The following is a 14,766-nucleotide window of genomic DNA, read 5'->3' on the forward strand; positions in this document are numbered from 1 at the left end:
AAAAGCAGGTAATAAAGGAAAAAAAATTGAAAAAGGATTAATTTCTAAGATTTTTTTTTTTTTTTAGCTGTTCCTGACTACTCCAAGCAGTATAGCAGCTGGGAGAAATGTGGTGTTGTTTCCTGCTGAATGATAACAATCCTTAATGCTGAATATTAGAGAAAGGGACTATGAAGCAGAACTGAACCTTGCCATTGTATACAATGTACCTTCTATGTGTCTATGTTTGTTCTGTAACTGAACACAAATTCAGACGCAATAGTTCAAGAAAGAGCCTCAAAAATCAGGTACTGGAAAGCTGCTTTTACAAAATTGTATCTAAAAAGATACTTTTTCTTGGCCTCATAACTATTCTTAAAAGTTCAGAAGGGTAGTATTGCTCATATTAATGTCAGAATACTCCTTTGGTATAGAGGATCAGATGACAAGAGGTGTAATTTCTGTGAAGCCAAGGACTGTGCTGTATCCTGAGCTCTACCCTCGGAAGAATCCCACTAACATGGCACACAGTTGCTGTTATGCAGTGCTGCTTCTGCATATGGATTTACTGAGCCAAGACAAAATCACTGACACTTGAAATCAATAGTTTCCTGCAAAGTAGATGAAGTTTTCTAGTAAAAAGAAAAAACATTAGAAAAGTTTATCAGTGAAAGAGGTAGATCATCAGTGTCTGAAATACTAGGATCACAAGGGCTTTATTAATTTAAAAGATATGCTTTGGTCTGGAAAAAATTCCACAGCCTGGGTCAAGGAGGAGAAGGAGGACAGAAGAAAGGAGGATGTGATGCTTTTGGTGGATTTCGAGATGATCAACAGAACTTCAGGTCTAGGAATTCAGGGCTCTTGAATTTCCATTTCTATTGTAATATGCCTTGTTTTCCTTTGTGCTCTGTGGTGGGCATGCTTGTATGTAGGCTTAAAAAAGGGAGCATCATAGTGAATCTTTTGTTCAATTATCTTTCAGATTCATGCACTTTTAGTTTCATTTGTGTTAAGCAGTTAACTGAGAAAAAAATTATACTGAAAAAATACTACATTGAGATAACCATATGTTTGTTTTGCAGGTACACCTGGTATTAAAGTTCTTATGCCTGCACTTTCTCCAACAATGGAAGAAGGAAACATTGTGAAATGGTTAAAAAAGGAAGGTAAGGTAGCATTTTCTGTGGTCACATTTTCTGTAATTTTTCAGCTATGTAAATCTATTCTGTAAGAATAAGATTATTCTTCCGGGTTGTAGATTAGTATTTTGTAGGAAAATGTTTGGTATATGGATGCTGTCATCATGAACTATACCTGCTTTGAAATTGTTGGTTCTTGAAATGTTTTTTGGCTTAATTGTCTTCCAAAAGGTTGCATTGATCATATTTTTGAAAAATTTCCATTCAGCTGTTCCAGGGTGTGAGTGTGTTGCTGTTTTTAATTCCCAGTGTTGTCGTGCTGAGCAGTAACTTTGGAAGTCTGGGAGCCATTGAGTTTGGGGAGGGTCTCTGTTCCATTATTCTGCTGTGTTAGGGAATACCATGAAAGACACGGTATTTTTGAATATATTTTTTAATATCTTGGTTATAGTCTACAGTTAAAGCTGAAAGAAGTTTAGATTATTTTCATAAACCTAATACCAAATGGGGAAATTTTTCCCTAAAAGAACCCCAACTGAAAACCAACCTACTCATCCGAAAAAAAGCCTGAACTCTGCACTGTGACAACTACGTGCTTCTGTTAAAATATTTTGGAGCAACGGGATAAAAAGTCTGTCAAGTTTCATCTTCACGTAGGTTGCATGTAAATGAAAAATGATCTGTAGAAAAGTGAGGAGTTCCTGTTCTGTCAGGACACCTTTTTCCTGTTTACTCTTCCCTGTCCCTTCTTCAATTTTATATTAAACCTGAATTTTGACTGTAGTTTTGGTTTCCAGGTAGCAGCTGTCCATTGGTATAGGATGTCTTGCAGAGTTTTGGGTGGCAGTAGGAATATATCTTGTTCACAGGCATTTTTAGAGAATTAAAGAGATGGATACATCTGGAGAAAAGAAAATATGTCGAAGCTTATTATCTTTGACAGACACAATTTGGATAGCTAAACATGTTTTGGCTATTGTGCCTAGATAAGCCTTTTCCTTTGGCTTACCCTTTTAAGTGTTGATACAGCTTCCATTATTGTGTTGCTGGAGAACTTTGCTTTCCTACATTTTGAGAGGTGACTGGATTGCAGCTTCTTGCTCCAGTAGTGGACTTGACCTTTTACTCATGAAACTTTTAGTAAGAATTTTTGCAGAATTTACTAGGAGCAATACAGAAGTTTATGTCTATTAAAAAAAGCACCAGTGTTCTTGAAGCTTCAGTTATGCAAGGTTATGCAGAGAGGAAAGAATGATCCAAAGTCCTTTTTATATTTGTTAGTTGTCAACAATTGTAAAACATTAAAAATCAACAGTAGCCTCTCTTACAGTAATTATAGCATTCAAAATTGCAAGAGAAAGCAAAGAGAGCTTGGTAGGAGTTGAAGTACATTCCAGTTTGCTCCCCAACAGGAATGAATCAGCTTTCCTCATAAAAAAGTGTTAGAATGTAGAAGCTATAGAGTGGTTTTTCTCAGTCTTTCCACTAGCCTTCCACCCTAACACCAAAGAAAAAAAAATCTCCACACCTGCTTTAATTAAATTAAAATCAAAGCTTAATTGATGATTGGACTTTGAAAGAAAACTATTTTTGTATTTTTATTGTTCTGTTTTCTATTTAGAAAGAAGACCAAACCTGAATATAGTATTTTGTCTTACTGGCCACATCTGTGACCATAATTAGTTCCTGTCAATACTTTTGTTTCCTCTAAGAATCTGGACAATAAACATAAAGACAATATTAAAAAAAAGAAGTGAAGATAAATTTTGAAGAAGATAGTGAAGTGATTTAATGCTTACACTCCTCTCTGTAAGGAATGCTCTTAACTACTTAATTGTCTAGAGCATTTGCCATGTAAAAGTAGTGTTATTGCTGAATATAAATGTTTGACAATCTAATATCAAAGAAAATATTTTTAAGCAGCTGACAGAAGCAAGTTGCTTGCATGTGAAATGTTTTTCCCACTGTATGACCAGAAGGGGTCAGTGTAATACTATTTTGATAATTTTTCTGTTCTTTGTGTAAATATCAAATGTTTTCATTTTACGGTTTCACAAGGATGGACAGATAATTTCACTACTGCAGAAGGGAAAGAGCTGAATTTAATTGACAGCTTTACTTTTCCTTCTCATTGTTAATGCAGTTTCATGTTGATTCCTGTGGGTAATAAAGTCATTCTCACAAAGATAAAATTATGTTTCGAAAATCTTGTATTTATTATGTATGAATTTAATGTTGATGAAAGATGGTAGACTGACAGCCCAGGAGATCAAAATCCTCTTGTTAATGTGGGCAGAAAACAGAATATACAACAGTGCTGGCAGCATCCACGCACTGTGTAACTCTTCTACCTTGTGAGACATCAGCTCCAGGGACTTCAGTATCTATGTTCAGTCAACTCTGTTTTTATTTGCAAAGAGTACATTAAGAAAGGCAGTTTGTATCTTGTGATTTGGATACTTGTCTGTCAGTAGTTGAACAGAGCACCAAGGCTATTGGATGCCCACTGGATCTGCTAGAAAGATACTCTGCTTCACTAGAGATCCTAACCATTCAGCCTACCTGTAAGAATTTAATCACTAAAAGCAAACCAAACCAAAAACAAAGAAAGAAAAAAACCCAAAAAACAAACAAAAAAGCCCAAACCCTGCCCAACTTTTTTCAAGGGCATTGCGCATAATCTTAGAGAGCTCCCATTCAGGCAGCTTCTGTTGCAAATACTGCTCTCAGTTTAAAGTGTAAGAGCAAAGATACACTTTGCAAAAATGTTCTTTCCTAATCCTAATTATTGGAAAAGCTGATTTGTAATTGACATCAAAGTGTGCATCAATTAGGAGCAATCAAAAGTTTTGCAATCTCTAATGAAAATAAGTATTGTCCTTTCTGTTGTACTTGGGTACTGAAACACACATAGGACTTGAATGCTGTGGTGAAGTATTCTTAGACTGCTTTTAGTCAATTGCCTTTCAAATTTATGTCAACTGTATGGCTTCAGCAATGAAAGGAAAACAAAAAAAAAGAAGTAGTGGAAAAGTGGTTTATCCAGTTCTCTGAAGACTTTTCCTCTTGCCTTCCCTGTGCAAGGTAACACTTAGTTTTCTGTGAACAGCCTCAGGTACCCAAGTTGGGATGTGATGTGTGACAAACGCATGGATGAAGGTGTTTGGCTTGGCTGGCCAACCCTGCTGCAGGTACTGCTGCCGGTCTCTGAGCACTGAGATTTCTTTTTAATGGTGCAGAACACTTACAGTCTGATGGCAGATTAAGATACAGAGTTAAGATCCTTTCTGCTTGCCAATCTTAGCTCTGTAAATTACAGAATTTGCCCAACAATTTGATTTCTTAACAGCTGAGAAGTACTTGCCTAATGAGCTGATATATGGGCTACTTGAATTAATGATCCAGTAAAATTAAAACACTAGTATAGAGCCTGGAGTTTTGACTTCCTCTTATAATAAAACTGTTCATGCTCTAGTTATTGCAAAGTGTAATGTGGCTGTTAGATTATTACATTAAAAAGATGAAGTATAGTTCTCTACCAATTTCTGTAATAGGAACGTTTATGACTTCTAGAATTATGTAGGTGGCTGAGTTTTTGATGTTTTCATTTAACACAAATGAGGTACAACACCTCATTTTCCCTTTCTAATTCATGTAGTTGTGAAACAGGAAACCTTTTTTTTATAGTGTTTGTCTCTTACCTAAATATAGGTGGTAACCTGCACTAGGTTTTAATTCTGCTCCTTAAGCACAAGAGAGTAGTATCAGTAGTTAAGCTAAATGCTTAGACAGGTAATGCTATTGCAACATTTCTGGTAATGGGGAAATATTAAAATTTTACTTCATATAAAATTGTAGGCATGTTTTAGGCTGGTATGTGTTGTCTCCATAAGGAAAAAAAGCTGTATTTTGTTGGAAGCCAAAACATTCAACTACCTTACAGTTTTTAATGTAATTTCAGTTTTAATGTTGGCCATCTAGTCAGTATTGATTTGTTGAAATAATCCAGACACATAATATCTTTATCATCTGCTAGCAGATACAGTTACTCTTCAAAAGCAGAGGAAGAGTATGCTTCAGAATTAATCTTGGATTTGTGTAATGTAGCAAAAGCAATTTGTAGGACTTGTGCATATTCTTATTTCACAAAGTAAGTATGAATGAATGAATGCTTAAAAAGACCTTTCTGAACTATATAGGAGATTAAGCAAGCTTGCAGCTGTGCTTTCCCGAAGACATTAAAATTCCTGAGGTTTTTATTTGAATGTCTTTAATAGTATAGATAGCAGTTACAGAACGATGATACCATTGTCATAAGCAGTTTTAGATAGCTTGCTCTGACTGGTGACATTCATTGACACCAGTGAATGTGGAAGGCTCAGTATTTTATTCATGGCAGTGCTATTGAGTATGGGGTTCTGGAAATAAATTTCATTGTGTGTGTACTGCCTCTTGGAAAGCCTACTGTAAACTTCAGTACTTGGAACATGTCAGTGTTCTGCCACAGCAGTTTGTGTTTCTTGAATCTTGGTGATTTTCTTTGGAAAGGAAAGATACAATATGATAAGTAATCATGGGGGATCAAGTAGGTATAAAATAGATTAAAGAATACAAAATGACTATATTAGATGGTGAATATTTATCTTCCATGGTTAAGTAAATCTAAAAAGAAGCTTAGGGGTAAGTATTCTTAAGTTCTGTTGTGTTTTGCAGGTGACACAGTGAATGTTGGAGATGCATTGTGTGAAATTGAAACGGACAAAGCAGTGGTTACCATGGAATCAAGTGATGATGGCATATTGGCTAAAATACTGGTAGGGATCCTGCATTTCTGAGTAGGGTGATGTAACTTCTCTTCAGACTGTTTGCATATTGCCTCAAAAACTAGTTTAGATAGCTAAATTTCTCCTCAGCATTCAGAAAAATGCACTTGCTTGCATTCCTAGGGAGAAATAATTGTTCTGTTTGTTCCACGTAAGTACCAGACTATTGGTACGTGGTACATGATTCTATATATATTTAATGGATTTTCACTTAACCTGATGGAATTAGGTTGTTTTGTATGTTTTACACCTTGTGAATTATGGCGATGAAATATTGTAGTTTATGACTCCTCTTACACTGAGTTTTAGGAAAACAAGTAACAATCAGTTGGAATATGGAATTTTGGGTGGTACTTTACCCAGGATGTGTCATCTTTGTGCTAGATTATCTTGTGCTATCAGTCAAGGTGGAATGGTATACAAGATGGGCTGACCCAGAGAACAGTTGAGTTAATAATATCCTCTATCAAAATTAGATTGATTAAGCTTAATATAAAGAAGAAGAACTGGGATGAGTTGCAAATTTTCTGAACAGTCTCAGCTGGTGGTGTATTGCAGCTGTTTCTTCTCTCCCTCCTCAATTATTTAAACAATAGGCTGAACTGGAAGAATTTGGAATAAAATAAAAATATGAGAGATGTGTACTTACAGTAAATATATCGTTTGGTCAGGGTGGTCTCATCTAGGGAATATCTACCCATATAGTGTGGATCACATAATTATACAAATTAGGCATACTAGTATTAATTGCAATCCAGCTACTTAGGAAACAGCAGAATGGGCATGGGTACAAACTAGTTCCTGGAGCCATGAGAAAAGTCTACCCTGCACACAGTGAGACACGTATTTCTGCTGCTATTACAAAAGCTTTTTAGATTGGTGTATTACACTTCCTATCTCTTCTACAGTTGCATTTTCTTACATCAGCATGTATTTGCACAGTTATCTTTTGGAAAAACAGAAAAGGGAGAGTATTTTCCTGCGTGGCAGCATTTGAGAAGTGATGTTCTGTTTAGTATCTTCCTTTTTTGTATAAGCAAAGGCAACATCCTTTGCAAAAGTGAAAGTGTCAAGATAGGTGTGGGGCTGGGTAGGAAGGAGAGGGGATGTAAGATGGAACTCAGCTGTAAGTGAACTCTATCAGGCTTAGAAAAACTGTCATTAGTGTTTAATTTCTACAGGATAACTTGCATTTGAGCACTAGTGTATATAGACAAGTAAGAGTTTTTAACATCTTTTTCCTTCTTTTAATTGCATTGCTAAATAGTATTTTTTTCACAGATGTTCAGTCTTTTTGTACCACCTTGAAACTTCTGAGTTTTTGTGTACAACTATGGAATAACACACTTAATAAGTTGCAGAGGATCTATTCTGCTATCCCTGGATGAAGTCTCACATCAGATGTATTTTTTAATGCGATTTTAGTCTCCATGTAGTTATTTAAAGAATTGCTGGGCAGTGCTTTCACTATTTTTAATTCTCTCTTCTTCAGTTTTGAATGGTTCTGAAAATTAGTTTGCCCCTAATAGCTGTGACAAAATCTTGTGCAATCTATTCTGCATTTGCAGACACTGCTTTGTTAGGTTATGTGAGGAGGAGATATGGGGATTCTGTCTGTCAAAGTATTAAAGAATTAATCCTAGGGAGATATTAAAAAAAACCCCCTGAAATTTGCCAAGTTTCTTTAATAGTAATTCATGATGGCTACAAGTAACATTAGTATTTCAGAAGCTGTGGGGTTTTTGTTTCCTCTCTTGTATGCAAATGCCTTGCAAATTTCAAAATTTCTTTGTGTGTATTGCTCCTGTGGCACGTTTTTTGATAGATCAAAGTCAGGCTTTCCAGCAGCTGCATAGCTTCCATGTAGCTATATCACTGTCATGGAGCAGTGACATTCAGCCTTAGTTATATCCATATCATCCAGTAACAATCCTATGCCAGCAGCTGAACCTGAGAAGGAGATTCCAGGAGGTAGAAAATAACTATAACGTGTTTCAGGATAAGGGAAGAGAGGCAGCTTTATTGGAGTAACATGAACAGATCATTATGCAAACCCAGTCTTCAGTGGATTCTTTTAATCCTTGGACTCTAGAAATGGTGGGCCAAAGAATTAGAGTACAGAATAGAGAGGCTTTTATTCCAGTCTCCTAAAAAGTACAGAAGAAACCTAATGTTTTAGAAACTGAAATAACAAGTGAGCAATAAGATCAGAAATTTTCTGATTTTCTTTTCTTTTTTCTCTAGCTCAGGTGTGATCCTTGGTTGTCTTTCTGCAGTATCTGGTGGATATTTCTGCTCTGTATTAGGTGTTCAATAGATGTTTGTGTAAGGCTTATAAAAAAAGCTGTGTCAGGTTTGTGGATGGGCTGATGATTACTTATTGAAAAGATTATCCTTCCAAGGGCCACTCAGAAGTTTAAGATGTGATGTAGTTGATGGGAATTTAGGAATGTTTTGTGCCTCTGAGCTATCATCTGGCCAAATTTTGCTCACTTTCTGAAAGAAATTAGGTAAAAATGTTGTGCCTTTTGATACCAGCTACAATTCTGAACCATCTTCACGGAGTTTGGTATGAAAAACTTGAGCCAAATAAACACGGTCTGCTTAATGCTTTGGGTTTTTGCATTTAAAGATAGAAGGTTCATTAGGTTGAATTAATTCATGTTCTGTAACCCTTCTTGGCTTTTCTTGACTGTATAATCTGTGTATGGTTTAAGAAAGAGCAGGCTAACGGTAAAATAGAAACTCATGCATATATATTTCTTCTCTATCTGAATAGGTCTTTTAATGATCATGTCTGATTCAGTGTAAAATGCCATAAAAGATTAAATAACTGAATGAAATATTAGAAGGGTAATTTCAGAATGATGATTATTCTTTCAGTAGAGTTGCTTCTTAAATTAACACTGATTTTTTTTTTTCCTAAAATACTTTACAGTTCAATTAGGAACCAAACAGATGATGAATGATTGCTTAAGAACTGTAATTAATTGTTGAGGGATAGACCTAGAGCAGGTAGCTGGGTGTGCAGCTGCAGTGGGAGCTGCAGGTTGTGCCCTGGGTGGGGAACATGGTGGGAGCCCCAGGCAAGGGGCCCTGACCTGGTGCTGACCCTTTGCACCACAAAGGGCAGAGGGACCTGTGGCACCGGCCAGGTGACCGGGGACTTGGACACAGCAGGAGCCAAGGACTCAGCAGGGAGACCCCAGACTGTCAACAACACAGACTGAGGGTATAAAAGCACAGGGATTCCTTTGTTCATGGTCCTTCCCCAGAGGCACGAGCTCAAGCTGGTTTTGTGTTACTGGGCCACAATTAAAATTGCTTTAGGGATCCAGGTGTCTGAGATTCTGCTATGGGGAAACCCAGGGCTGAGCTGTAAGGAAACCCTGTCTGACTGTGTGAGTGTGGAGTGTGCAGGGAGCCAAGTGGGACACCCATGGGGTCACTGGAGCCACCCACTGTAAAGGGGCTTCGGTCCCAGCTCACATGGTGGGACTGTGACTGCCAGAGTGGCTCCTGGATGGTCAGACAGGAAAGTTTCCCTAACATTAGTCTCCATTACCATTTTCTCATTCATGACCTAAATGAGGATTGGTATGGAAGCCACTTTGTGTAAAAATTCCACTGCAGAATGAGCCAGCATAAGCTCTGTCCATTTTTCTTCCCAGTGGAGGAAATAAACATTTACTTTAGTATATATTTGTTAGTGACTAAAGGATTATGCTGCAGTGGCAAAAGCTCCAAGGGAATTTTATTTCTCTGTACACTTAATCTCTAATTTTTTCTCCCTGTCATGGTCACCTGTGCTTTGTTGGTTTGTCAGCAGTTAGGATTTTTTTGACTCTTCTTGGCTACATAGAATCATTGAATGGTTTGGGTTGTAAGGTACCTTAAAGATCATCTCATTCCAACCCCCCTGGCAGGGATGCTGTTCACTAGATCAGGTTGCACAGGGCCCCATCCAACCTGGCCCTGAATGCTTCCAGGAATAGGGCATCCACAACCCTTATGGACAACCTGTTCCAGTACTTCTCCACCTTTGAGTAAAGAATTTTTTTCTAAGATAAACTTGCCCTCTTTGATTGTAAAACCATTACCCCTTGTCCTGCCTGTATAAAAAGGCCCTCTCCCCACCTTTTAGGTACTGAAAGGCTGGTATAATGTCTCTCCAAAGCCTCTTCTCCATGCTGAACAACCCCAGCTCTCAGCCTCTGTAGGAGAGGTGCTTCAGCCCTCTGGTCATCTTTGTGGCCCTCCTCTGGACCCACTCTTAGCAGGTCCATGTCTTGTTGAGGATCCCAGACCTGGACACAGCTCTCCAGGTGGGGTCTCACAAAAGTGGAGTAGAGGGGCAGAATCATCTCCCTCTCCCTGCTGGCCGCACTCCTGCATTTGCCTTTCTGGGCTGCAAATCCACACTGTTGGCTTGTGGCCAGCCTCTCATCCCAGAACCTTCAAATCCTTCTACTTACTTCAGCTCTTTCTACATCTGAGTTTCTGGGGTTCATTGAGGTTTATGCAGGGGTTTTTTTATTGTGAGTAATGAAAACCTAGCAGTGACTCAAAAATCCAGGAGATGAAAAGTTAAGCAAAATTATAACAAGTTTTCTTTTTCTATTTTAGTTCTGAGCTGCAAAGTCTGTGTCTATAAAAGGTTACTTTGATTTCTGAATGCTAACTTTAGGTGTATTGGATTTGGGGCATAACTTAATGTTCCTCTCCTTATAATAGCAATTATAATTAATTTCAGTCTTGAAATATCTTAATAATAGTAGCAATAAAATGGGATATATCTTACTGATGAATTGTCATTAATATGCCTGAAACTTTGACATCTACTTGTTCTAGTCATATTAGAGCAGACAGAGTAATATGTAACTTAATGTTCTTAATATAGGTGGAAGAAGGAAGCAAAAATGTTCGCTTGGGCTCACTAATTGGTCTGCTGGTAGAGGAAGGACAGGACTGGAAACAGGTTGAAATGCCAGCTGATGCTGGTGATCCATCTTCTGTGGCTCCACCAGCACTTTCAGGTGCCTCACCTCCTGCAGGTCCTGCAGTTTCAGCCCCTCCTAAACTGCAACATCAGCCTGGGAAATTGCAGTAAGTTTCTATGTTTGTTATGAAATGGAACTCTTTAGTAGATCAGTAGAACTGAACCAAGCAAAGTCTTCTGTCCTTTTTTACCTAGTAGTACGCTGTTAGTTTAAGAGTGATTAAGTATGAATGAGGTGATAAACCTTGCAGGCCTAGAGTATGTCTTTGCTCTAAAGCCCAGTAAGTCAATTCAAACAACATAATTGTATTAATTATTTTTTTATTAATTTAATTAAACATGCTTTTATTCGCTCATGCAATTGATTTATGAAGTTGTGCTGATATAGGATGGACACCAGTGCTTATGCATCAGACACTACGTGTACCTATGACTTGTTTTCTATTTGTTTGAGGAGAAAAAATAAACAAAGAAATGGCACATTCCAAAACCCTTCCAAGCTGTTGCATTTTTGATATTAGAAAAAAATTATTCAAATATTTTCATAACAGTGGAATGTGAAAAACTTAAAACAGTAGGTTTATGTGCTCTTTGTTAGTTCGGTTTGGATCCGTTGGTATTCTAAGCATTGCAAACACCTTGGATGGGGAGTCAGGCCCAGTGTTAGTCAGGTAGCAATAATCCATAAATCAGTGCTTCATATCCCAGGATATATCCTGTTTGGAGGTATCACCCCTTACTTGTGTTAAGGTTTTTTTTTTTCCCCCAAACCTCGTTACCTTTTCTCTCTGGCTTGCTGTGTTCTAAAATGCTGCCAGCATTTAGGCTTTTCTCGTGCAAGTGGAAGACAACTAACTGAAGTCATTGCCCAGGCATTACCTGTAGTAGGAGGATGATCCACAAAAGGATCCTTGAAAGGGTTATGTCTTTCCTTTTAGTACCAAAGAGCATCAGAAGTGCTTTTTCACTGCAACTGTTGGAGATGTATCAGCATGTTAAGAACCAAATGATCATTTATGATATGGGGTTTTTTTGGCAAGGGCTTAATGGACCATTCTTAAAATTCAATGAGGTGCAAATATAGTCTCCTTTAGGAAATAATAAGTAGGAGATTTTGTGGAAAGACTTGAAACCAAGTATTTATTCTTTTCTGAGTGTGTTGTTGCTTTGTATCTAAGAATTCTAAAACATTTTCTCTAGATATTGGCTTTTCTCCTAATTTCAAAAGGCAAATCGTGTTAAGATGCACTGGGTACTCTGTACCAATGTACTCTGCTTTGTAGTTCACCAGAGAGAAATATAGTTTCTCATGGTGTACATTAAGGAAATAAGTTAATCTTAGTATTTAAAAAATGTATTTTTTCCCATCATTTCTTCAGGGTTCGCGTAAGCCCTGCAGCTCGCTACATTCTGGAGACACATGGACTAGATCCAAGCAATGTTACACCTACTGGGCCTCGAGGAATCTTCACTAAAGAGTATGTAGATAATTTGGTAAACTTACAACTTCTGATACTAGAGCAATCTCCATTAGTTTGAAGTTTATTTATTAAAAAAGCCGTGTCTTTGTTCCATTTTTTGCTATGGATGGGCTTAGTTAAATTTGAAAAACCTGTTGAAAAGATAGGGAGAATGGGTTAGGAAATATTTGAAGAAGCCCTTAATTAGTAAAAAACCAAAAAATATATTTGCATTTCTTAAGTCCCATCTTAGCTCTGTGGTACTGCTGTCACATTTCCTGCAGCTCAGCCTAATGGTGGCTATTGCCTCCTAAGCACCACTGTTAGCTGCCACTATGGATCTCAAGAATTGTACTACCCAAGATGCATGCAGAGCCATAATAGAATACCAGTGGCCTGTTTTCTTCAACTCCTTTTCTTTAGGGAGTTCAGATCTTTTGCTTTTTTTGCTGCAGCTCTGTTCTGAAATCTGTCAGGATTTCATTTTTTCCCATTTTTATTAGGCTGGGGGAAGCAATGAAGTGTAATCATAAGAAATTCCAGAATTCTGTTTTTCTCCCACGTTTCCTTTTTTTCCTCTCTATGATTTAAAGGAGATTTGTTTACAAAGCTGTGGTTTGTTATGATCAGGCTTCTAGCAGTTTATTATACCTTTTAAGTATTCCAGTGTAATGATTGGCACTCCAGCCTTTGAGTGAGGAGGTTGTGTGCAAAAACGTGGTAGATCTAGTGCATTTAGCCTTGAAATGATGCATGTATGTTGTTGGAGGTGAGAATGTTGGCAGAAAAAAATATTTGTGTTCTCAGTAAAATTATTCCTTTTGACAAATACCATCATTCACTCACGCAGACTTTCCTGGCTGCTGTTAGTTTAGTTCCATTCAAAGACAACCAGGATCAGGTCAGTGTAACTTGGAACTGGAGCCAGAAAAGCAGCAGACAGTTTTTCAAGGCTTTTTTTTTTCTTATGATCTTTGGCAGAGTTGAAATGTAATAAGGAATTGAATAGATAGAATATCCTATGTAACAGCAAATCATCAGAGAGAGTTCTTTCTTAATTATGTAAGTGTAATGGTAATTTATGGTGTGTAACGAGGCTATGGCAGGTGGAAACCCTCTGGGACTTTGAGCTAATGAATTAACTTTTCCTAGTTGTCATGGAGATCTAACAAAGATTTTTCTGTAGTTATGAGAATTATCTAGCAAAATAATTTCTTTTAAAAACTGCTTTTTTCATACAAAAGATTTGACTTTGAAATTTCAATTTAAGATGAAGAATGTCTGGGGTTTTCTAACCATTCTTTTGAAATGGAGCTAATCTTTCAGATGCCTACAGACTCTGATATTATATTCAGTTTGAAATGAAATGTGCAGATTCTTATAGAGAGCTGCTGCAGCTATTCAGGGAAATATTTCCTTTGCTGCACTCACCAGATTACGAGAAACAAAGATAGCGAGTTGCGTAAGCAAGCAAGATTCTTTCCCCCAACTTTCAATCTTTAAATTCAATTCACTGTAAAACTTGTAACAGCAGCTGGAACTTCCACTCTACTGGTGTTCTCTGTCACGATCGACTCCCTTAGTAGGCCAATATTTTATTTATCTGCATACTTTTATTTATTTATATTGCTCATATGGGTCTGTTCAGTGTTGAGTTACTGTTGTCTTTTTCCTGCCTGTTTTGTTATTGTTGGTTTTGTGTGTGATTTTTTTTTTATGGAGTGGCAGGGTTTTTTTATTTGTTATTTCTAAGTAATATCTTCTTATATCACTTAATATCACTTCCATCAAAAACATCCTAGAGAATTGGTGCGCCAGTACAAAGTGACTCACAAATTCTGTCAAAGATTGTACCATTTTTCTACTCATCAGCTCAGATGCTGTTTGGGAGGGCTATATTAAAATTGATTGTTTCAGCTACTACTGCCCTTTCCCATTCTATTTAATAGTGATCTAGGGATTTATAAATGGAGCCATGAAAAGGCTGGTTACTGAGAACTGTGTTTTTCTGAGGCATGTTCCTCCCAGCTGTTGTTAAGTTAGTGTGTCTTGGAATCTCTGAGCTGCTCAGGCATTTTGGACTTGCAGAGAAAGGCCAGCACACGCATGCAGTGCTGTTTTTCTGGAGATTAAATTCATGTATTGTATTCATGTAAATGCATGTATTGAGTATGGACTGACCGTGGGATCTCTGCTGTGTGCAATTTGTCAGCTGCCATGTGGGAGGAATGGGTTCCTTCTATAATGTTGCTAGTGCAATAGGTCTGATACCTGAAAGTTTCTGATGTGCTCTGAAGTTCTGTTGTGTTCTGAATCTCTGCTAACCATTTTCCTTTTTCCAGGAAATCGTCTCTGAATTGAGT

The 14,766-nt window shown here is 37.4% G+C and overlaps 1 protein-coding gene across 1 annotated transcript in view; it reads left to right on the forward strand.

The window, feature by feature from the left end:
* The window catches only part of PDHX (pyruvate dehydrogenase complex component X), a 36,723-nt gene that overhangs the window by 5,805 nt on the left and 16,152 nt on the right, over window positions 1-14,766 (forward strand). The window contains exons 2-5 of the mRNA XM_082282746.1: window positions 1,065-1,148; window positions 5,835-5,935; window positions 10,845-11,050; window positions 12,323-12,421. Coding sequence (XP_082138872.1) covers window positions 1,065-1,148; window positions 5,835-5,935; window positions 10,845-11,050; window positions 12,323-12,421 — 490 coding nt within the window. The remainder of the gene's footprint in view (window positions 1-1,064; window positions 1,149-5,834; window positions 5,936-10,844; window positions 11,051-12,322; window positions 12,422-14,766) is intronic.

This window comes from Coloeus monedula, assembly GCF_965178545.1.
Source record: "Coloeus monedula genome assembly, chromosome: 6".
NCBI lineage: Eukaryota > Metazoa > Chordata > Aves > Passeriformes > Corvidae > Coloeus > Coloeus monedula.